This window comes from Theropithecus gelada, chromosome 19, assembly GCF_003255815.1.
Source record: "Theropithecus gelada isolate Dixy chromosome 19, Tgel_1.0, whole genome shotgun sequence".
NCBI classification, from domain to species: domain Eukaryota; kingdom Metazoa; phylum Chordata; class Mammalia; order Primates; family Cercopithecidae; genus Theropithecus; species Theropithecus gelada.
In genome coordinates, this window is record NC_037687.1 from 1364844 (window position 1) to 1388039 (window position 23196).

Genomic DNA, 23196 nt, shown 5'->3' on the forward strand with positions numbered 1-23196 from the left:
TGTCTACTTCTAAATATGTTGTTTCATTTTCATCACCGATGCCGTGTTCCAAATACTGCCTCTGATCTTGGGAAACTTGAGTGCGCGGGAATCCGAGGGTTGCTTCTAGATCCTCCTGGTCCCCCTCCGGCTGCCCAGAGCTGGCGCCCTTTCTCCTTGCATCCTGTCTTGTCCCATGTGGACGGGACATGGCGAGTGTTGCTGAGTCCACACTCGTGTACGGAGCACTTCGGGGCCAGCGCGTGGCCACATGTCCTTAGCTGTTGGGCTTTGAAAGTGTCCCTTGGGTGTCAGGCGAGTGGAGGGCCAGAGAGACGCCACGGTAGTGCTTGGCGGGTCCTCCCAGAGAGTGTGTCCTCTTCCTGTGGCCTTTCTGCATCTTCTGAGATGGGTCTGTGTCCCCCTCCCCACCACCTCCTCCCTCTTCCTCTCCATTGACTGAGGGTCATGGCCATGTCCCTGTCGGGGACCCCGCCTGTGTCTCAGGCACACAGTGTCTGTGCGGGTCCCCGCTTGGACCTCCCACGTCTGCCCTCGGCCCGCCTGCTCCAGCCGCTGCCTCGTTCACCTCTCACCCCCTCAGGTCTTCTCCATCCTGCGCTCCTCTCGCTGTGTGCCTTGCCCTCCTGGTCCCTCCGCCTCCTTCTCCTTCTCCTCCTCCTCCTCCTGTCAGGTTGCAGACACTGCGTGCACAGCCACGCTCAGGTGCACGCGTGTGCTCAGGACGGTGGGAGGCTCCTGAACCACAGTGACCTTTGTCCCCTCACAGTCTGAGCTGCCCTTTCTGCCCCGTTTCCATCTTTCCCTGCCCCCAGTTTTGCTTGTCCTGTTTCTGCCTGGTCCTGGCTACAGCAGCCCCGGTCCCTGTCTCTTCAGCTTGAGAGGCCCCACGGTGGGCCGCTCCTTCCGGGGGCCCTTGCCTGCTCCCACCCCCACGGCCCTTCTCTGCCGCGCTCATTCACGCCTCACACCCATGTCGCACTGTCCCCTGCTGTGTGGTGCTTTGTCACGCACCCTGTGCCTCTGGCGTGGGCAGCCCATCTTCAGCCCGGTCTCAGCTCTTCCACGTCCGTCTTTGTTCTGTGAGGTCTTGGGCAGCAGTCTGCCGCGCACTTCCATCTGGGGAGGGGCTAGTGCTGCCTGGGCCCCGCCTCGGGAGGACTGTGCTTCGCGGCGTCGCGCTCCACCCAGCCGGGGAGGCCTGGAGAGTCCAGCGCACTCCTGCGCCTAGAGGAGGAGACCCGCCCCGTTAGCTGGGGGCCGCGCTCACCCCAGACCCACTAAACTTCGTTTATACTGCCACTCTCGTGTTTGGGAAATGCTAAATTTTTTTTGCCTTTAAAATTTTCTGTTTTGATCCCATGGTGCATCTCGCTCTTGCTGCTGACAGCAGAGTCTGACCTGCTGGAACCCGTTGTGGCCTGTATCTTTGTGCATTGTTTATCTACCTGTATATAATATGCATATATGCGTATGATATGACCTCTCCTAGGACTCCTTGGGCTTATCCAACAGTGTTGGGTAAGCCTAGTGAGGCACCAGCTATGATAGATACTGTACCTGTTAACGCTTTAGAACGATATATGGCTGCTGTCAGCACTAGCTGCAAAGCAAATTGCAAGCCAAGGGGGAGAATCCTGGGTTTCAGAGAAGCAGACACACATCCACGGTGCACACCCCTGACTGAGGTGGAGCGTTCCACGTGGGCCCCCGGCCTGCAGGGTTCACTGGCAATCTCTCCACAGGCGAGAGCCAGAATATTCCAGCACAGGCCTCTGACCTTCCCCTGGGGGGCACTTTGTCTGCCAGTAGTGATGGAGGCCCTCACCATTCCACTGTCTCCACTGCTGCTTTCTGAGATGAGCTCCTTGTTCCAAATCTGTTCGTGACACGGAGCCCCAGCCCTGGGTGTCTGGGGCGGAGACTGGACTTAGACCTCAGTCAGCAGAGCCGTCACCGGGAGTGCGGACGTCACCGTCTGTCCACTCCGTGTCCAGTCGAGTGGCGGCTCCTGGGGAGGGAGGCAGCCACCCCAGGGGCCCACAGCGCCCCACACACAGCTTAGCTGAAACCCAAGGTCGATCCCTCGGCCCGTCCCTAATACTGTTCATCATCCTGTTTTGTGTCACAACACCCTGCTACCTTGATTCACTCTTCGTCGTTGGCTAGGTTTTGGATTTATTACTTTCGAGGACGAACAATCAGTGGACCAGGCTGTCAACATGCATTTTCACGACATCATGGGCAAAAAAGTGTGTAGTTGTAGTTTTATTTTACCTTAAGACCAAACCAAGTCTTAGGCAACTTAAGGGTTTCACTGGAAAGGAACATTCCTTCACAGAAAGGGTCGGGCGAGTTCGTCCTGTGAACCTTCGCTGCCTAAGGTGGGCCTGGGTCTTTAGATGTGAGGAGGGTCCCGTCCTTCCTAAGCACCCTTCCTGCAGGGTGGGCGTCTCTCAGCTTTGCTCCTGGAGCCCTCCCTCTGGGTGACCTGGGACTGGGCAGGGGGAGGGGGTGCTGGGGCCGGGCGGCTGTGGCGGTGTTGGGGCTGGCTCCAGTGAAACCGCAGCGTTGCCTCAGGCTTGGTTTCCACGACCACTCCTTCAGATGTCTGCAAATCCCCATTGTCCGACACTGACCTGTAATGTGATCAGCAAGGGACCTTTGAGAGCCCAGGTTCCGCTTAAAATCGAAAGCACAGTGGAAACATCATGAAGGACTGGTTGTTTGAATTGGGTCACTTACTGTGGAACTCCGGCACCAGCCACATGCTCTCGGTAGTACTCAGCCACCATGCAGTCAAGTGACCTCTGGTTGTGTCATCTTCATACTGTGTTACCCCCGGAGGTGAGAGGGACAGGAGGCCACCCCACCCCCACCCCCAGGCCAGCCCTTGGAAGGTGTGTGTCAGAAAGGGGTCCCTAAATCCTTGTTTTACCTGGACCCTTGGAGGTTCTTGAGAAGTGGACTCTGAAAGAAGTAACTGGTAGAAATTCTACAGTGTGGAATTTCTTGCAGTTAGCAAAAGCTTAGGGGTCCAAGTTTTTGCAGGATTCCTGTCTTGGTCCTTTCAAACCAAGGAGCTCCGCTGGCTGTGCCAGGCCGCCTCACACACCGAGTGGGATTCTGACCCGGCCTCCCTGGTGTGGCAGCGTCTCCCGTTAACAGGAGACGACGCTCAGCCCTTGGGACAAGGCTGTGGTGGTTTTTTCAATTAAAATGTCCTGGAGGGAGCATCGCGCTCATTGTCTCCTGCCCCCGCCCTCTGCCCCAGCCCGAGGTCTCCATAGCAGGACTTTTTTAAAAACAGTAGCATGTGTAGTGATTTTGATATACAGGTGGCTTAGATTTGGTTGCAGACTTCATCAATTCCCTTTGAACCCAACTAAAATAGGAGACACAATCCTTGTTCCGACATTCAGTGCAGCTTGTAGTTTAAATTAGCATGCAGGCTGCATGGTGCGCGACAGCACAAGCAGAGGTTCAAGGAGTCTGTGCTCAGCGTTTTAAGGGACTACAACGCTGACACTTTGGGGAAAGCATGGTCTTGGTCTGTGGGACAGAAAGTGCTCTGTACAGCGCACACACCTGCTGTCCCTGGGCAGCCCGCAGGTGCCCCCAGCCGTGACTGGTCTGCACGAGCTCCCAAGCTGGGCGACCTCAGTGTGGGTCTTGCCTTCCAAGCAAGGCAGTCGTTGGAGTCCAGCTTGCCCGGCGCCGACCTTCACTGGTTGGCTGGAGCGACACTGGCCCCTCATGGGGATTTTCTGTTTGTACAGTGTTTGGTCCTGGGCGGTAATTAACCCTTCATGCCAGGCGACTCTGCATTGGTGCATTCAGATAGGAAAGGGTAAAAGAATTTTTTTTTTTTTTTTTAAGTACAAGGACTGCTCTGCTTTGTAAGCAGGAACCACAGTCCCCTAAGGAGAGTGTGTGAGACTCGTTAATTGGAGTTCTTTGAAACGGGTCTCTTGGTCCTGCTGTCGCATTGCCGTGAGCTAACGGGATCCTGTTCCCATCATAGGCGGGTCCTTGGGGCATTGGGCAGGTGGGGGCTTTGTGCCTCGCGGCTGCTGCTGTCTGTTCTCTAACAGGCAGAACTGAGGGATTCTGAACGCCGGATGTGCAGCTCTCCAGACTGAGACCCCAAGGCCGGCTGCAGGCGGATCCATTGTCTCTTTATTCTCATTACAGTTTATCATAAAAATAAGACAAATTCAGGATTCTCAAATGCTGAGGCAGCCCCGGAATTGGGGGAGCTTTGTGTTGTCAGTCCGCCCATATTTTCAAGCAGGCATTAAAGGAAGGTCAGCCACTGCACCTAGAATAAGTAGGTCAGGCCTGCTCCATCCATTGTCCCCGGCCCTGCACCCTCCTCCTGAGAAGGCTGTGGCTCCTGACACGTCTAGAGAGCAAGGGCCCCGGGCTGCTGAGTGAACACAGTATGAAGATTGCTTACTGATCCAAATGTCCATTTTATTGCATGTTTGTTACTTTTTTTTGTTAGATGTAATGTAAGATTCTCTTATCACATCCATTCCCTCTGACATTATTTTTGAGTTAATTGAGATTCTTTAAGCGTTAGCCTGGGGAAGGTAAGTCTTTATCTTCCATTAGACATTTTAAATTAAAAAATCTAAGTAAAACACCAAGCGTGTTTCTCAGGTATGAGTTAAAAGCACAGGTGGGCGGGCTCCGAGCGGTCCAAAGGGCAATGAGGATGCCGATTGCTGGGAAGATCCTGGTCCCTTTTTGTACCCGTGTTTTCAAGAGGAAGGAGGACACTGCCATTTTACTTGAGTGAAAGACCCTTCATCATGCAGGAAACCCCGAGGGCTCTGGGCTCGGTCCTGCTGCCCCGCAGCGGGCGGCCTCTGTGTGTCTTACAGTTGTATCTGTTGTACCTGAGAAACATTTTTTAAACAAAAAAATTCAACACAAAAAAAATTTTTAAGAAAAAAATGCTACTGGCCTAAATAAGGTTTATAGTTAAGTATTTAGTCTTAAGTTGTAAGATGCTAAGTGTAGTCGTAAGTTACCCGAGGGTGTGTCTAAAGGGAAGGGGGTGCTGGGACTGGCAGCCTCGCCCTAAACCAGAGCTCGGTTTGTTTAGGTGGAAGTTAAACGAGCTGAGCCTCGCGACAGCAAGAGCCAAGCGCCGGGACAGCCAGGTGCCAGCCAGTGGGGGAGCAGGGTCGTGCCCAACGCTGCCAATGGCTGGGCAGGCCAGCCCCCGCCCACGTGGCAGCAAGGATACGGCCCGCAAGGTAAGGCCGAGGCACAAGTGCCTGTGGGAAAATTCCCCTTCTCAGACTCGACCTGGGCATTCTGGGCTCTGCGATCACCATGGCCTCCACACCTCTACTGTGCATGCACAGAGCCGATGTTGGCAGAGCTGGCACAGCACAGTGTCCTTGAGCCCCCACGAGGTGCCAACTGAGAGCCAGCTCCTGGGCAGCACCCGCAGCCTCCTTAGTAGCGGGGTGGCCACAGCTTCGGTGCCCGTCCGGGGCCTGGGACTCGCTGTCACGGGGAAGAGTTGCAGTGAGCGTCTGCACCTCGCGATCATGTGCCACAGCGGGTCTGAGCAATGAAACCCTGAAAGGGCTGGCATTGCCAAGCTGAGCTCAGAATCAGGGTGCTGCCCCCAGGGGGCCATGAGGACCCGGCAGGCTTTGGATCTTTGCCACCTGCCGTTCCCTCTGCAGTGCCATGGGCCCTCTGTGGCCAGACCCATGTGTGGCCGACCTGCTCCCCTCGGAGCTTCCAGCAGCCACAGAACCCCTGGGCTTGGCCGCAGCCTGACCCAAGTTGCAGGTCAGGGTTCCAGATGTGCCTCATCCGGGTCCCGAGACTGGCTTCCCTGCACCTCGTCTAAAATCTTTCTCTCTGGAGCCTCCCTTGTTGGAAACTCAGAGGTGCTGTGGGACGGTCCCTGCTCTCTCGAGGGTTAGAAGTCAGGTTTCTCTGGGTTCCTCAGGTGGGGCCGGGAGGTCACCCGTTCCCCAGTCAGCAGACACAGTGCCTGCCGCCTGTCAGGGCGCAGAGGAAAGTGGCTTCAAGGCTGTTCTACGGGGGTGGGGAGCGCCTCTCTGCTCAGCGTTCAGGGCCTTTGCCCTCAGGACAAACGGGCTCTGAGCACAGGAGGCTCCAGGCTCGGTCCCAGCCCCTGACGTCCATGCTCTGCGGCTCCTTCTCTGCATCGGGCACCTGGGTGGACATGGCGCCAACCTCCTCTTCTGTTCTCTTATCTAGGAATGTGGGTGCCCGCAGGACAGGCGATTGGTAAGTCCTTGTTTATAGAGCAAAGGCGGGGACAGAAGCCACATGGCAGGCTGACTGACCAGACGTCCTGGGGCAGCCAGCAAAGCCTGGTTCCTGTGTCCTGAGTGCTAGAGAGGAAGAGGGTGAGGGTCCTGCTGGGGCCTGGATCTGGTTGTGGCCAGGCTGTGTCGTGCAGCGCTCTCTGCCCATCACCCCTGTACTGTGTGTTTCAGGTGGCTATGGACCGCCCCCTGCAGGAAGAGGAGCCCCCCCGCCACCCCCACCGTTCACCTCCTACATCGTATCCACCCCTCCTGGAGGCTTTCCCCCTCCCCAGGGCTTCCCTCAGGGCTACGGTGCCCCGCCACAGTTCAGTAAGTCTAGGGGGCCTGTGGGAGGGCCTCCCGCCTGCTCCGGAGACACCACGTGGTGGGCGGGGGTGATGGGGAGTCTTACGTTACACGTCCGGCCTCAGCCACAGGGAAGGCCATAGGTGGGGTGCCGGCTGGTCAGCAGGTCAGCTGCCACCAGGCCCTTCACCTGCAGATGGGCTCTGTTGCGCGTGGCCTCGCTGGTTATGCTAAAGGGCGACCCAGGCTCCTGTGGGTTGGAGAACTCACTGCAGGAATGCCTGCGCCCGGCCAGTTCTCACAAGCTCCTCAGGAGACGGAGCCTGCCTGGACTTCGTCTCTTAGCCTGGTACTTCAGGATTGTCTGGCATTTGTTTGAGGGTGCACAAGCTCTAATTTTTGTTTCTTTTTTTTTTTTTTTGAGACAAGAGTCTTGCTCTGTCACCCAGGCTGGAGTGCGGTGGCGCCATCTCGGCTCACTGCAAGCTCCGCCTCCCAGGTTTATGCCATTATCCTGCCTCAGCCTCCCGAGCAGCTGGGACTACAGGCGCCGCCACCTCGCCGGGCTAATTTTTCTGTATATTTAGTAGAGACGGGGTTTCACCGTGTTAGCCAGGATGGTCTCGATCTCCTGACCTCGTGATCCGCCCGTCTCAGCCTCCCAGAGTGCTGGGATGACAGGCGTGAGCCACCGCGCCCGGCCTCACGAGCTCTCGGTTTTTACTAATTTTCCTGTACACGTCAGTTGTAATTACAGAGCTGAGTGTAAGATCAGCCGACACACCCAGGGATTTATTTTTTTGTTTTGTTTTTTGTTTTGAGATGGAGTTTCACTCTTGTTGCCCAGACTTGAGTGCAGTGGCCCAGTCTTGGCTCACTACAACCTCCGCCTCCTGGGTTCAAGCAATCATCCTGCCTCAGGGTCCTGAGTAGCTGGGATTACAGGTGCCCGCCACCACGCCCGGCTAATTGTGTATTTTTAGTAGAGAACAGGTTTCACTATGTTGGTCAGGTTGGTCTCGAACTCCTGACCTCAGCACACCCAGAATTTTAGACGGGCCCCCAGGGTGGGGCCTTGGCACCCTCCAGTAGAGAAGAAGGGACACGGGCCATACGTAGGGTGTCCTTTCTAGGAGTCTTGCGTCCCTTACCTACCTAGCCAGGGATTGCGCCTCACAGCATGCAACCAGCAGGAATGGTATCATGATCTGATTTCACCTGCAGCCCCTGGGCCCTGGGGGTGTTTTACAGTTGGGGCATATCACAGTGTGAGCTAGTCCTGTCTGGGGGGCTTGGAGGCTCCACATGGCCATGTCACAGGAGCAGGCAGTTCCGCCCTCTGGCCTGGATCAGGCTCTGCACTTGGAGGCCCGTGGGCCAGATGACTGATAGGAGGCGAGCTGGGTAGAACCTCGGCCCACCTGATGTCCAGCAACAGAGGGCAGGGCAGCAGCACCTCCGGCCCGGCAGTCCCTTCCAAGCACGTCAGGATGCGCCCTTGCCTGTGCTGGCAGCTTCCTAAACATGGGGGCTGGGCATGGGGGCAGGTTTTTGTCTGAAGGAGCGATTTTGCTGTGGGGTTACTTGCTCCTTGAGTTCTTGTCCGAGGCCCACCTGGCGGCTGCTCCGCGATGAATGAGGCAGCCGTGCTGCAGCTCAGCGTCCCGCCACGCTCCCAGGAGCATGTGTTTTCTGGGGGGAGCGGCCCAGGACCGTGGCTCTGTGGTCCATTCTGTGGATGTCCACAAGGCCTGGGCATTCTGTGGGTTCGGGTGGCAGTCCCGTCCGGGCAGCTCCTGCTGGTCTGCCCCAGCTGCACAACACGTCTCGGGCCTTGCTGTCTTGTGCCTCTGCAGGTTTTGGCTACGGGCCTCCACCTCCACCGCCAGATCAGTTTGCCCCTCCAGGGGTTCCTCCTCCACCGGCCACTCCCGGGGCAGCACCTCTGGCTTTCCCACCGCCTCCATCTCAGGCCGCCCCGGACATGAGCAAGCCCCCGACAGCTCAGCCAGACTTCCCCTATGGTCAGTATGGTAAGTGGTCTCCTGCCATGCCGCATCCCCGCTGGCCCCAGGACCCTGGGCACGGCCTGCCTTCTCCTGCTTCCTTCCCCTGCTGGACGCCCCCCAGCCTTTACCTGCTGGGAAGGGGAGAGGGAGGAGAGGGAGGTGCAGGGGTTGTTGGAGAGACCTCGTGGCAACTCCGGCCCCAGCAGAAGGGAGCGCGGGAGTCTTGGTCGCAGCAGAGCATTCGTCGCAGGGCCTGCATGTGTGGGAACCTGAGTGGTGACTGGGTCAAGGGAAGTGGGTCCCAAGAGGCTGTGATCACTGTCTCAAGGTTGAGGCCCTTGGTGTGGGTCCCGCGGGCACTGGCCCCTTGGTGGGTTCCAGTTGCTGACGTCATCAGCATTCTGCTGGGTCCAGACCCCGCTTAGGGCAGAAGCCGGGTCTGTAGCAGGCGTGGCCTGGATGTGGGCTTCGCCCTGGGCTGGATGGCTGTCATGGCTTGGATCTGCCTGGACGTGATCTGTAGGCAGCGCATGTGCTTCTGGGGCAGGAGCTTGTGGGGGGCAGGGTCAGCACGGGTCAAGGTCTGCATGTTTGTAGTTCTCGCCCTGCACCGAGCCAGGAGTCACAGCAGCCTTGCTCAGGATCAGTGCGGTGGCCTCAGTGGGCAGGGTTCCAACCACAGTCAGCCCCTCCAGCACCAGGGGTCATTCACAAGCCGGGTTTGAGAACATGGGGCACCCGTCTCCAGGTGGCCGCGGGCTTCTGGGGTGCCTGTGAACACGCTTCCTTTAGGCCTGGTGGAGGCCGGGGCGTGGGAGTTGTTTGGCCGAGGTGCCCGCCCACCCACCTCGCATGGCTCTGGTTCCCCTGCCCCCACGCCCAGGCCTTGGGCCGAGGTTGCCGCATGTGTGGGTTCTTGACCCACCACCAAACCCTGGTGTGTCTGAGACTGACAGGGGGGCGTGAGGCGCCCGGTTGGGGCGTGGCGTGTGTGTCAGCCGCTGCTCTTGGTGGCGGCTGCTTGGGTTGGTCACCCCGGTCTCGTCTCTTGCCAGGCCTGGGTTCCTATTCTCCAGCCCCGCCGGGCTGCGGCCCACACTTTGTTTACAGTCTTATGGTCAGGCTGAGCAGTGATGTGGCCTAGGTAGGTGCCGCCTCCTTCTCCAGGGTCCTCCCACCCGCCTGCACCGGGAGGTGGACGTGGCTTCCTCTGCCGTCCCGGGCGGGGGTGGACGCTGGCGGTGCCCTCTGGGAAGGGGCCCTTGCCGGTGCCAAGATGTTGGCCACAAGCCTTCAGCGGGCCCAGGATCCCCCAGAGAGAGCCCACGCCCACCCGTGCCCATGTGCACCCGACTGGGAACCCAGAGGTCATGGGAGGGGCTTCCTGCCAGGTGTGCAGTGGGGTGGGGAGCAGCCCGAGCAGCTCTGTCCTTGTGAAGACACCGCTGTCCATGCTCCTGAGGTCGGCTGTGTGGGCCGGACGGGCTGCAGGGTGTGCTGGCCCCTCAGCCAGTGGTGTCACTGGGGCAGTCAGGTTGGGCCCAGAGACCCTTCCCTGACACATGCCACCAATGGATGTGCCCTGACAGGAAGGACAACGTGGGGTCTGGTCTGCGATGGAGGGGCAGGCCCTGTATCACTGCAAGGGCCCATCAGGGGTTTTCTGAAACTCCAAGAGCCAGCTTTGTAGAAGCCCTGTCCGCCGTGGTACCTCGGGGCATGTGTGTCTCCAACCCCCGAGGCTTCTCCAGCCTCCCCTCGCCCTCCCCTCGCCCAACCACGTCTTCGGGATTGAACAGGGAAGCAGCGAGGTTATGTGGGCCGTGAGGGCTCTGGAAGCCACTTTTCTCTGTGTGCGCCCTGCTCACGTGATTTTGAGGGAGAGAACACGCCCAGGGCTCCTCTCTCTGGCCCAGGTGCTGGCCTCAGAAGGGCCCCACCCCACCCTGTGGGGCCTGTGGACTCAAGGCGGGCTCGGCGGAACTGTGTCCAGGTGGCCACGCTCGATGGCAGTGCCAGCTGCCCGGGGACTGCCCCGAGCTCACAGGACTCTCTCCCCCAGCAGGTTACGGGCAGGACTTGAGTGGCTTTGGACAGGGCTTCTCGGACCCCAGCCAGCAGCCTCCCTCCTACGGGGGCCCCTCCGTGCCAGGGTCCGGGGGTCCCCCCGCCGGTGGCAGCGGCTTTGGACGAGGGCAGAACCACAACGTGCAAGGGTTCCACCCCTACCGACGCTAGCCCGCGGCGCCGCGACGCCTGCACGGCCGACCCAGGATTCCAAACTTGGGAACTCGTGACAATCACAAACGTGGCGGCAAAGTAGCGACTCAACCTTGGGGGGCGGGGGGGCGCGAGGCTTTTGGAGCGGCTGTGGGTGTCGTCTGGACTGAGGTTTTTAAATATTTCTTTCTCTAACCCATCAGCACAATAAAAAAAAGTCACTGGTTCAACAACAGGGTTTAAAAAAAAAATGTCTTCAGCTTTAATTCAAAACTTCAGGTTTCTTTTTCTTCCTTTTTTTTGGAAATTATTTTCCTGAGCCTTTTGTTTTACGGTATATTGTAAACTTTTATGTTAAAGAAAAAATATACATTTACAAATTGTGAGATTTTTAAGAGAAATTTTCTACAATGTATACTGGCTTATTTTTTAATTTAAAACAGGGTTTCCGTCGGCACTGGTGGAGGGGGGTGCGCTGTTAGTCTCCTCGCTCCTGGCTTTGGGGGTTGGGACTTGGTGGTCCAGAAACTCTGGGAGCTTCAAGAAGAAATCTACTGAGTGTGTTTCTGTTTTTTGTTTAATTCCTTGCTTTTGTCGACTGACCTGCTTGGTAGTGTCTGAGGTGAACTGTGGGGGTTGCGCACAGCCAGCCACGTGGATCCCACGGCAGCGCCGAACCGGAACCGAGTAGGAAGCCGTTCTCCCCAGGCACGTGGCTTCAGGGCGTTTCCCATTGACCAGTTTGACCCTGGTTTGAATAAAGAGAAGTGCGTTTGGATTAGAAACCACTTTGTGTCCGTTTTTTCCCTCCTTGGTCTTGGCCTGTGCCTACCCTTCCAGTGCCTGGAAAGGTCTGAAGCGTGACGGAGGCGCCCTCACCCTGCCCTTGGCTCTTGGTGGTCTCAGCAGCGCCGAGGGCTTCAGGGCAGAGGCTGAGTGGAGAGCTGGGCCCATCCCTCAGTGGGTCTTGCGATGCTGTGACTTTTAGGATATGGCCGCCACCGGTTTTCTGGGGGAATGTGGGCTCCAGGCTTTTCTCATCTCAAGACCTTTAGTCACATCTTTTGCCATGGAAGGTGATACATCCCCAGGTTCTGGGGATTAGGACAGGGGCATCTTTGGGAAGCGATACTCTGTCACTCTGTCAGGGAAGGCGAGACTTATAAAAAGGGCCGGGCGCGGTGGCTCTCACCTGTAATCCCAGCATTTTGGGAGGCCGAGGTGGGTGGATCACCTGAGGTCAGGAGTTTGAGACCAGCCTGACCAACATGGAGAAACCTCATCTCTACTGAAAATACAAAATTAGCTGGGTGTCGTGGCGCACGCCTGTAATCCCAGCTACTTGGGAGGCTGAGGCAGAAGAATCGCTCGAACCCGGTTAGGTGGAGGTTGCACTGAGCCGAGATCGCACCATTGCACTCCAGCCTGGGCGACAAGAGCGAAACTCCGTCTCAAAAAAAAACAAAAACAAAAAAAAGGACCGCGAAGTCCCAAATTGGAAGCCTACAGCGTGCCAGGCGTGAGACTGCAGGCAACAGCCAGAACCCCTGCCCCAGTTCATATTCTGGGGACAGGGAAGGTTTGGCTTAGTTTGGAGAGAGCCAAGGAAAGGGGTACCTCCCACATCCCTGTGCAGCGCAGCTTCCTCACTGAGACAGGACCCCTCAATGCCTCAGCCCAGGAAGCCAGCTCCATTCCCTGCTGTCAGAGCCTTCTCCCATGTCCTCAGGAGCTGCTGCCCCAGTTTCCAGGAGGGCCAGGCGGGGGCGGCTCTCTCTCCACACCACAGGTCATCATGGTGTTGAGTGTCAACCCCTCCCATCACATTAGCTCCCCCAGCCAAGGGGCAGCACTCACGAAATCAGCTTCCCAGCCAGGACAGTATCTGCTACAGGAAAATGGGCAACATGGATGGGCCCCACACACAGGTCCTGTGTTCCTCGGGATGGAGGCTCAGCCCTTCCTGGGTACAGTGTAATTGCTTCCCTTGGGACTGTGGGGATGGATGGCTGGGGAGAGCTCAGCTCCCTGGACAGTGCCACAGCTAAAGTCGGGATCCCAGAGGTTTTGTGCTTTTTTTTTTTTGAGAAGGAGTCTCAATGTCACCCAGGCTGGAGTGCAGTGGTGCAATTTCGGCTCACTGCCACCTCTGCTTCCCCGGTTCAAGCGATTCTCATGCCTCAGCCTCCCAAGTAGCTGGGATTACAGGCGCACCACCACCATGCCTGGCTAATTTTTTGTATTTTTAATAGAGATGGGGTTGGCCAGATTGGTCTTGAACTCTTGACCTCAGATGATCCACCCGCTTCGGCCTCCCAAAGTGCTGGGATTACAAGCATAAGCCACCGCGCCCAGCCGGGTGCCACATCACAGTTAATAGTCACTTTCAACTTTATACTTAATTCCAGTAAGATATAGAAACATCACTCCTAGGCCGGGCATGGTGGCTCACGGTTCTAATCCCAGCACTTTGGGAGGCCAAGGCGGGTGGATCACCTGAGGTCAGGAGATCGAGACCAACATGGCCTAGCCAACACAGAGAAACCCTGTCTCTACTAAAAATACAAAATTAGCCGGGCATGGTGACAGGTGCCTGTAATAGCTACTTGGGAGGCTGAGGCAGGAGAATCACTTGAACCCGGGAGGCAGAGGTTGCAGTGAGCCGAGATCACGCCACTGCACTCCAGCCAGGGCAACAGGAGTGAAACTCCGTCTCAAAAAAATAAAAAAAAGTCACTCCTACATAGTTCTAGTTACTCCTCTTCCTTTTTGAGCTATCCTTATTATTCATACTACATTTACATAACAAACCCAGTGATATTCCTAACTTTATTTTTGAGACAGGGTCTTGCTTTGTTGCCCAGGCTGGAGTGCCGTTGGCGTGATCACGGCTCACTGCAGCCTCGACCTCCTGGGCTCAAGGCTCAGCCTCCCGCGTAGCTGGGAATTATTGTATTTTTTAATATTTTATGTCCATGTGTACACAAATTTTTGTAAACACATTTTTGTATTTTTTTGTAGAGAGGCAGTCTCGCTATGTTGCCCCTTACTAACTTTATATACAAAATGTTATAGCTGTTAAAGCCTGAATTGTGCTTTTCAGGGAGGTCCTGTCCCTGCTCTGGTATCTGTAATGACCTGTCTGCTTCCCACACGGGGACCTGAACCCCCAAACCGCACCTACGAGCAAACAGTAGGCGCTCCATAGATACTTGTTGAGGTGGGTGCCATCGTGTAGATGACAGAGCACGAACCCGAGGCTCAGACAGGGGAGGCGGCGTGTCCAAAGTCCCACTCCGTGGAGGGAGCTGCTCTGCAGACCTCAGGCGGCGGCTGCTCTAATCCCCGCAGCCTGTGTTTTGCCCTCCAGACGGCAGAGGGCGTGTGTTCGCCGCCGGGAAAGCGGAAGCGCGTGTGCGCGCACAGCTGAGGGGGCGGGACACGCCGGCAGTCTCGCGATAACTGCGCAGGCGCGGACCAGAGCGCCCTTTTCTGAGCATCCGGCAAGATGGTGAGTGCTGTGAGTTGGGTAGTCTCTGCCGGGCCTATCCGGCGCCATCCACCCTCTGACCGTCCCGCGGGGGCCGCAGTTCGGCCTCCCGACTACGGCGGCTTGCTCCTGACCCTGGAGGCGGCTGGATGTTGGGGCGCGGGGCGGACCCGGTGGGTGTCGGGACGACGCGGGGTCGGGAAGGCCTGTCCGGGCCTTCATGTCTGGGTCCCCGTAACCCGGAGCCGCGCGTGACCCCCGGGGACGGGTTAAGGCGGTGTGTCCCTGTCGGGCTTCTGTCCCCGGCGGCGCCGCCGCGCGTCTTCCGCGGTGTCCTCGGGGCCGGTGGTCGTGGGAGGTGGGTGTCGGGATCCCGCTGACGCCCGACCCGCGCCCGCGCAGGCTGAGGTAGAGCAGAAGAAGAAGCGGACCTTCCGCAAGTTCACCTACCGCGGCGTGGACCTGGACCAGCTGCTGGACATGTCCTAGTAAGGGCGGCTGGCAGGGGTCGCGGGCGGGGCTGGGCCAGCGGTGGGGCTTGTCCGGGTGCGGGCGGTGGGGCGGGGGTCCGGGGTTCCGGGGGTCCGAGCGCCTCTGCGGCGGTGGGCGAGCGCAGTCTCCGCCCGGGTTTGGGACTGAGCGTGGTCTTGCGCCCAGAAAACTGTCCAGAGACGTTGAGGTTTTTACTTATTTTCAACCTGCTCCCCGTTGTTACCTTTTCCGCGGATTAGTTGGAGGGTGTAGCCACTGTCTGTAGCCAACGTGACTTAAGATAACGGGCAGCCTTAGATTCTAAGGGCAGTGGCAGTAGCTGGGTCCTGTCCAGGCAGGGTGGTGGTAGGCATCTGGCTTTCCTTTTTATTTTTTTAATTTTTTTTTTTTTTTACTATTTTGAGACGGAGCCTCATCCTGTCTCCCAGCCTGGAGTGCAATGGCTCGATCTCAGCTCACTGCAGTCTCCGACTCCCGGGTTCAAGCGATTCTCTTCCCTCAGCCTCTCGACTAGCTAGGATTACAGGGGCTCACCAACGCGTCCCACTAATTTTTGTATTTTTAGTAGAGACGGGTTTCAATGTTGGCCAGGCTGGTCTCAAACTCCTGACCTTAGGTGATCCACCTGCCTCCCGAAGTGCTGGGATTACAGGCGTGAACCACCACGCCCGGCCTTGATTTTTAATTATTTGTAGAAACAGGTTTTCTCTATGTCATCCAGGTTGGTCTTGAACTCCTGGGCTGAAGCGACCCTCCCGCCTCAGCTTCCCAAAGTGCTGGGATCACGGGCGGGAGCCACCGCCCCCTTCCTGCCTTCCGCTGCGTTTTTAGAGGCCTTGGGCCCGAGCTGTGCGCTACAGCATCTTGTCTGAGACTGTGGTCTCCGGGCCGCTTGTCCTCTGAGTCTGTGCAGTCACACGGTGGCTCTTGCATCTGAGGGATGAGTCGCGCATATCTGGCGGGGATGCCAGAGGGACTTGGCGTGTTCATTGCTGTCACTACCATGGACAGTGACAAGTCCAGTGCGGCTGTGTCCCTGGGGAGAACCAAGCTTTAGTTCTCTGTCCCCCGGAGTGGGTAGGGTGACCCCAGGCCGGGCCGCTCACAAAACTCTGCCTGGTGCATCCTCTCCAGCGAGCAGCTGATGCAACTGTACAGTGCGCGCCAGCGGCGGCGGCTGAACCGGGGCCTGCGGCGGAAGCAGCACTCACTGCTGAAGCGCCTGCGCAAGGCCAAGAAGGAGGCGCCGCCCATGGAGAAGCCAGAAGTGGTGAAGACGCACTTGCGGGACATGATCATCCTGCCAGAGATGGTGGGCAGCATGGTGGGCGTCTACAACGGCAAGACCTTCAACCAGGTGGAGATCAAGGTGCGTGCGGCTGTCCCTGCCAACTGGACTGGGCCCGGGGTGGGCTGGGGTCGCCTGACGCGGGCGGGATCGCCTGACACCCAGCTCCGCTCTTGGTCTCCTGCAGCCCGAGATGATTGGCCACTACCTGGGCGAGTTCTCCATCACCTACAAGCCCGTGAAGCACGGCCGGCCCGGCATTGGAGCCACCCACTCCTCCCGCTTCATCCCTCTGAAGTAGTGGCTCAGCTAATAAAGGCGCACCTGGCTCCAGTCCTTCGCGGAGCTTGTTCTTCCCGGTGTCCGGGGCTTTGGGAGGGGCCTGGGCCTGGTTCAGGTTTGTGGTGTGAGGAGGTTCAAGCTGGACTTTTAGGGCTGTGTGGGAGTGTTGCGTGGATGGCCTCAGTGTCCAAGACTGATAGCTGTGCAGTCCCCATCCCAGGTCCGCTGCCCCTGCTCCTGTCTGCGGGGACAGCTGTGGAGCTGGGCGCCCAAGCCCAGGTGTAACCCCATCCCTTTGATCCCCTCAGCGTTCTTGACCTCGGGGCAGCTCCCTGGCCTCACGCTGTCTTCTGGGTGCCCCATGTAGAGGGGGCCCCTCCTCAAGCCCCCCACCTGGCCTGGGCTCTCCTTTCTGGCTTCCCTCCTCTCCTATTGGGAGGGTTCCCGCAGGAAGTGAAGAAGCAGCAGGAAACTGGGCGACCTGAGCCTCTCCCATCCTCACCGCTGCCTGACTCCTCAGAAGCTCCTGACGCCACACTGCTGGAGTCTGCCCTCCCAGCAGGCTCTACAGCTGCAGCCAGCCCCGTCTCCCCAGCCTGGGGCCCCGTGTCCCATGGCGAGGCTGCACCATCTATGGCCTGGCCAGCTCTGTCTCCTTTGTGCAGGATGCTTAAAAGAACAGAACAAGGTGGCCATGTCTCTGGGCAGGGGGTACCGTCCAGCCCTTCGTGGGCTCCCTAATGGCGTAGGTGGGTCGGGGAACGTTGTGAGAACTAACCCCGTTCAATGCTGAAGTCGCCCTCAACCCAGGCGGGAGGTGGTAACTGCTCAGTAAGCACCCAGCAGAGCGGCCCGGGGATGGCGGCAGGGAGGCCACCCCTTGGGCAGTGGACAGGAGGGTGAGAGCTCAGCCAGGCAGGTGGGGGCAGGGGAGATGTGAGGAGCCCCACCTCATTTCACCCTCAAATGCCCCCCACAACAGCCGCCTGTGGGCCCTCTTCTGTGATGTCACTCCTTTTTTTTTTTTATTTGTTGCCCAGCCGGAGTGTAGTAGTATGATTATGGCTCACTGCAGCCTCCATCTCCTGGGCTCAAGTGATTTTCCCACTGCCTCCCAAAGTGCTGGGATCACAGGCATGAGACACTGCACCTAGCTCTATCTTCACAGTTAAACATGATTTGTGGCCAGGCGCTGTGGCTCATTCCTGTGATCCCAGCACTTTGGAAGGCCGAGGTGGGTGGATCACCTGAGGTCTGGAGTTGAAGACCAGCCTGGCCAACACGGTGTAACCTTGCCTCTACTGAAAAGACAAAACTGGGGCCGGGCGCGGTGGCTCAAGCCTGTCATCCCAGCACTTCGGGAGGCCGAGACGGGCAGATCACGAGGTCAGGAGATCAAGACCATCCTGGCTAACCTGGTGAAACCCTGTCTCTACTAAAAATACAAAAAAAAATTAGCCGGGCCTGGTGGCGGGCGCCTGTAGTCCCAGCTACTCAGGAGGCTGAGGCAGGAGAATGGCGTGAACCCAGGAGGCGGAGCTTGCAGTGAGCTGAGATCCGGCCACTGCACTCCAGCCTGGGTGAGAGAGCGAGACTCCATCTCAAAAAAAAAAAAAAATACAAAACCTGGGCATGGTGTCTTGTGGCTATAATCCCAGCTACTTGAGAGGGTGAAGCAGGAGAGTCACTGGAACCCAGGAGGCGGAGATGGCACTCTATCCTGGGCGACCAGAGCTAGACTCTGCCTCAAAAAAAAATATGAAAACAAAATTTACTCATGTTCTTACCTCTCAATTTGGAATCGAGTTACAATACAATACAGAGAAAGTGTGGGTCCATGTTTTTCTCTCTGATTGGGAAAAGGTGGGTTGGACAAAGGAAGGACGGCCCAGCGTTATAAGCCTGGGTCCAGTACATCCAGGACCGCCACAGGCAGCATGAGACTGGACCTGGCTGGCGGGTGCACAGAGGGACCTGCACCCGGTGGGACAATGTGCTGCACTTGGACATGCCTCTCAAGCCCTCCATTGGACCGGGCATCCTGGCCAACCCTGCCAGTAAGTAAGGAGACCAGGGAGGCCCCTGAGGGCCTGGACCTGGCTGCATAGTCAGAATTGGGGGCGAGTCTTGGCTGGCAGCGCCTGAAATATGTAGAATATTTGAAAATTCGCCTGTCGGCTGACCTGAACCAACCTGAGCTTGAAACCAAGGGTCGAAAGTTTGCAGTATGGTGTGGCTGCTAAGTCTCCACCAGAGGTCTCTGGGCAGCACTGGCCAGGTTCACTTCGGCATGAACAGCGGAAGCCTGTGCGGGACCCAACTTCAAAGGCCCACCCCAGGTCCAGCTCCAGGAGAGGGAGGGAAGGCATGTGCATGCAGGGCTCATTGTAGTCTCAGTTGTCAGCATTTGGAATTCTTTGTATTTAATGTATTTTTTGAGACAGTCTCCGTCGCCCAGGCTGGAGTGCAGTTGCGCGACCTCAGCCCACTACAGCCTCCACTCCCAGGTTTGTTTGTTTCTTTCTCGAAGTCTCACTCTGTTGCCCAGGCTGGAGTTCAGTGGCATGATCTCGGCTCACTGCAACCTCCACTTCCAGGGTTCAAGCGATTCTCCTGCCTCAGCCTCCCAAGTAGCTGGGACTACAGGTGTGTGCCACCACACCCGGCTAACTTTAGTGTTTTTTTAGTAGAGATGGGGTTTCACCATATTGGCCAGGCTGGTCTTGAAGTCCTGACCGTGATCTGCCCGCCTCGGCCTCCCAAAGTGCTGGCATTACGGGTGTGAGCCACCACACCCAAACGCCTCCCAGGTTAAAGCAGTTCTCCTGCCTCAGTCTCCCAAGTAGCTGGGATTACAGAAGCACCGCCCATGCCTGGTTAATTTTGTATTTTTAGTAGAGACAGGATTTCACCATGTTGGCCAGGCTGGTCTCGAATTCCCAACTTCAGGTGATCCACCCTTGGCCTCCGAAAGTGCTGGGATTACAGGTACGAGCCACTGCACCCTTCCCGGAATTATTTATTTTTATTTGGTTTTTTTTTTTTTTGGAGACAGTCTTGCTGTCGCCCAGGCTGGAGTGCAGTGGTGCAATCTCAGCTCATTGCAGCCTGTGCCTCTCGGGTTCAAGCAATTCTGCCTCAGCCTCCTGAGTAGCTGGGACTACAGGCGTGTGCCACCACACCCGGCTAATTTTTTGTAGAGACAGGGTTTCACCGTGTTAGCCAGGATGGTCTCGATCTGACCTCGTGATCCGTCTGCCTCAGCCTCCCAAAGTGCTGGGATTACAGGCTTGAGCCACCATGCCCGGCCTGGAATTGTTTAAAAATGAAATTGTTGAGGCGTTTTAGGTGCTTTTTGCCTCAGATAAGCAAAGTGGGAAATGAGTGAATGCCCCGCTGAAACAGCTGTATCTGCAGCATAGTTTTTCAACCCTGACCATTAGAAATCAAAAGTGGTACACCGTGGTGCACACTTGAAGTCTTGCCGAGGCCCTTTTTAAAAATAAACCAATGGAAATGACAGAGCTTTTGAGCTGCCAGGTCCATCTGCAGAGTAAATGACAGAGATGTGTGGGGCTGCACCCATGGTGAGGCAGCTAGCTGCCAACAAGCTGCAGGGCCCCTCCCCGAGGAAAGCATAATGGGAATGGGTGCTGGGCCTCACTTTGCTTTTGCAGAGCTTTACTGGCACCCAGCTGTGCCCATTCATACCTATATTACTTCTGTCGGGCAGACGCTGAAAATGTACTGTTTGGACCTTTACGGGAAATTTCCTATCCATAAAAGCCCTCCCTGCACACGCCCCTGTCTGGCCAGCACTTGTGCTAATGGGTAATTCCCTTGGTTTTCTGCAGTTGGAATCCAGCATGTGTGATCAGGGAAAATATATATTAGTATTTAAAGCAAAAAGATACTGCCCTCCCCCACCCCAGTTCAGAGAGACACGTCTTGATGGCCAGGCTGCGCCCTAGGTCCACAAGCATTTGCGGGGTGTCCAGGAGGGGGGGTGGGAGCCCTTAACTAGCACTAGGGTGCCACTGCTGGGCCCCACTCCCAACTCAAGGCCCAGGCTCTGTCTTTAGGCCTCTCTGGCCACATCCACACTTCTGTTTACTTTTTTTTTTTTTTTCTCTGAGACAGAGTCTGGCTCTGTCGCCCAGGCTGGAGTGCAGTGGCACAATCTCAGCTCATTGCAAACTCCACCTCCTGGGTTCAAGCGATTCTGCCTCAGTCTCCCAAATAGCTGAGACCACAGGCTTACGCCACGACGCCGGTTAATTTTTTATATTTTTAGTAGAGACGGGGTTTTGCCATGTTGGCCAGGCTGGTCTCGAACTCCTGACCTCAAGTGATCCACCCGCTTCGGCCTCCCAAAGTGCTGGGATTACAGGCGTCAGCCACCGTGCCCGGCCCCACGCTTCCGTTTCTACCCTCTGGTCCCACACCCCGCTCCAGAACCTGCGTGGACTCTCCGAGACCTGCCTGGCCCCGTCCGTGCCGTCTCAGGCCGCTCTGGCCTCATCAGGCTCCGGTCTGGCCCCGGCGCTGCGGGTCAGCTGCCTTCAGACCCTGACCTGGTTCCCGCCGCTTCTCACATCCCCGCGGCCTCCCGCCTGGACGGCAGTTTACAGTGACCCCGGCGCCCTCCCCTGACTTCTGAAGCAGGAGTCCTGCGAGGCCCCGAAGCCTCCCCAGCGGCCGCACGGCTCCGTCCCGGCTCCGGGGTTCAGCTGAGCCACCTGCTGGAGGCGGCCTGTCCTCGCCGCCCTGCTAAAGCGGCGCCCCTTTCTCCGGCCGCTCGTTCTTTGGTTTCCAGGGACTTAGCACAATTCATAGCACCCCCGATCCTGCCCGGACCCCATCTTCCCCCCATCATCCAGCCCTCGACCCGCGCAGCCGCCTGAGCCCTCCTCTCCCGGCACCGCCCACGGCGTGTTCTCCGCGCCGCCGCCAGCCGGCGCCCGTGGGCCTGGAGTCGGGCGCGGCCCTGCTCTGCCCACAGCCCGCGGTGGCTCCCACCTCCCGCAGGGCCTGCGCGACCTGCCCCGGGGCCTCCCCGCCCTCACTGCCCTAGCGGGCTGCACTCTCCCCCAACACTCCCAGGGCTGTTCGACCTCCCCAGCAGCTCCCCGCGCCCTGCCCGCCCCGCTGGCGTCTCTCCCCAGCCCGCTGCAGTCCCCTCGTCAGCTTCCCAAGGGCAAGGGTTTTGTTTTGTTCATTGCAGGGGGCCCAGCACACAGTAGGTGCTTAATATATGCTTGTTGCATGAATGCCCGCGTGCCGTGTCGCCCCCTTAAGGCGGCCCCCCGCGCGCCGGCTCGGCGCCCAGCAAGCCTTGTGTGCGCAGGTGATGTGATGTTTGCTGAATGACTAATGAACCTCAGGCGCGCCAGGCCGGGCTGATTCGGGGGTGGTTCCGAGCTTCCGCATGGTGACTGTCCGCGGGCAGCGCACCTCAACCGCAGGGCGACGCCGCCTCTGGCTCTCCGCGACCCCCGTTCCCCGTGGGACGTCTCGTGCCCCCACCCCCAGCGGGCCTCCTCCCCGCCGCCTCGGGCCCCCAGCCTCCGCCACGTTTGAACTCCCTACCGCGGTCGGACCCGGACCCTGGCGCCACTTGGCCCACGCGAGTCCGCTCCCCTCTCTCCCACCCCTGGATTTCCCGCCGCCCCTCCGCAGCCTCGGTCCCGCGAGACTCCCCGGCCCCCGCGAGCACCTCCAGACCCCAGGGGACTCCCTCGCCCCTTTCGGGAGGAGCCCCGCCCCGGGCCCGTGGACTGACCCCTCCCGCCCGTCTCCGCGCAGGCGCAGGGCGGTCCCGGCCGCGGCCCGCACCCCCACCCGGGCGGCCGAGGGGCGGGGCGGGGCGCGGCGGGTCCGGGGCTGCCGCGGCTCCATGGGGCTCCTGGGGCTCCTGAGCCTGCTGCACTCGGCCTTCTTCGGGGACCAGGTAGGGCAGGGGTCGGGCCGCTGGGGAGGGCTCCGGGCTGCGCGGGAACGGGGCGGGGTCCACATTGCGAGAACAGCGGGCGCGGCGGCGGGGGGCGCACGGGGCGAGGGCGCGGAAGCTGCGGAGGCTGCGGAGTCGGGGGTCTGGTGCCGTCGCCGTAGAGACGGTTGCCGAAGAAACCGCCTCGGGAGGCTGGTGGCGCTGGAAGCCCCTCTCTCGCCCCGCTGCGACCCCCACCGCCGGGTCTGCGCAAGCGCAGGACTCGCCCGGCCCAGCCCTCGGCCTCTGCGGGAGACCCTCCGACCCCTCCTCACTGCGCTGACGCCGAGGCTGCGCCTGCTGGGGCGGCGGGGGCGGCTGCGGGGGCATCCTGCGGAAGCTCGGCCCTGCGCAGGGTGGGGGCCTGGACCACGCCTTGCACCTCTTTGGGCCTCAGTTTCCCCTTCTGGGCGCGAGCGTATGGCCTGCTTTGACGTTCGCCGCCGCTGCTGTTCATATCCGTCCACTCACGACCCCAGCGCTCCTCTAGCCTCCGGAATCGTCTGAATCTCGTGGCTGTGACATCCCTCATTGAAGGGGAAACTGAGGCTGGGGGGTGCAGCGGGGAGCCCAAGGTCACGCCTCGAGCAGGGCCGGAGCTTGGTTGCCGAGCGAAGGCGCCCGCAACAGAACGCGGGGCGGGGTGGGGGGCCGGGGAGCTGTCCGCGGTGCTGACGGAGACGCACGTTTGCCGACTCGCCGCCGGGGAAACTGAGGCCCATAGCGGCGGTCACGCTTCAGCGCGCGGCCTGGACCGGCCTACCCCACCCCTCCCCCACCTCCAGTGGCCTCCTCACCGGTCAGGGCCCTGC

At 58.7% G+C, this 23196-nt stretch overlaps 2 protein-coding genes across 11 annotated transcripts in view; both read left to right on the forward strand.

The window, feature by feature from the left end:
- Nucleotides 1-11631, forward strand: part of DAZAP1 (DAZ associated protein 1) — a 28164-nt gene extending 16533 nt beyond the window's left edge. For 2 of the 6 annotated variants that reach the window (XM_025369132.1, XM_025369134.1), the window contains exons 7-12: nt 2170-2252; nt 5114-5267; nt 6256-6285; nt 6498-6638; nt 8471-8647; nt 10689-11628. In XM_025369132.1, coding sequence (XP_025224917.1) covers nt 2170-2252; nt 5114-5267; nt 6256-6285; nt 6498-6638; nt 8471-8647; nt 10689-10861 — 758 coding nt within the window. In that variant the 3' untranslated portion in view covers nt 10862-11628. Of the gene's footprint in view, nt 1-2169; nt 2253-5113; nt 5268-6255; nt 6286-6497; nt 6639-8470; nt 8648-9678; nt 9768-10685 lie in introns of all 6 variants that reach the window. The other 4 variants (XM_025369133.1, XM_025369131.1, XM_025369135.1 and 1 more) reach the window with 3 other exon arrangements.
- Nucleotides 11632-14287: 2656 nt separating this feature from the next.
- RPS15 (ribosomal protein S15) lies at nt 14288-16736 on the forward strand. 5 transcript variants are annotated; one of them, XM_025369141.1, is made up of 4 exons: nt 14288-14354; nt 14736-14821; nt 15960-16194; nt 16301-16446. In XM_025369141.1, exons 1-4 carry the CDS (start codon nt 14352-14354, stop codon nt 16412-16414), a joined length of 438 nt encoding a protein of 145 aa, XP_025224926.1. In that variant the 5' UTR covers nt 14288-14351; the 3' UTR covers nt 16415-16446. The 5 variants fall into 5 exon arrangements, with proteins under 5 accessions (XP_025224926.1, XP_025224923.1, XP_025224925.1 ...); XM_025369140.1 differs by having other exon boundaries at nt 14351-14506; nt 16301-16449; XM_025369139.1 differs by lacking the exon at nt 14288-14354 and adding an exon at nt 14362-14506 and having other exon boundaries at nt 15960-16198; nt 16301-16722.
- The last annotated feature ends 6460 nt before the right edge of the window (nt 16737-23196 follow it).

Excerpts from the sequence above, each read along its gene's own strand:
- RPS15 (XM_025369137.1), top strand. The coding sequence starts at position 14,483 with ATGTTGGGGCGCGGGGCGGACCCG. Across the intron at positions 14,507-14,735 it reads TGGGGCGCGGGGCGGACCCG|GCTGAGGTAGAGCAGAAGAA; the intron begins GTGGGTGTCGGG and ends GCGCCCGCGCAG. Across the intron at positions 14,822-15,959 it reads CAGCTGCTGGACATGTCCTA|CGAGCAGCTGATGCAACTGT; the intron begins GTAAGGGCGGCT and ends CATCCTCTCCAG.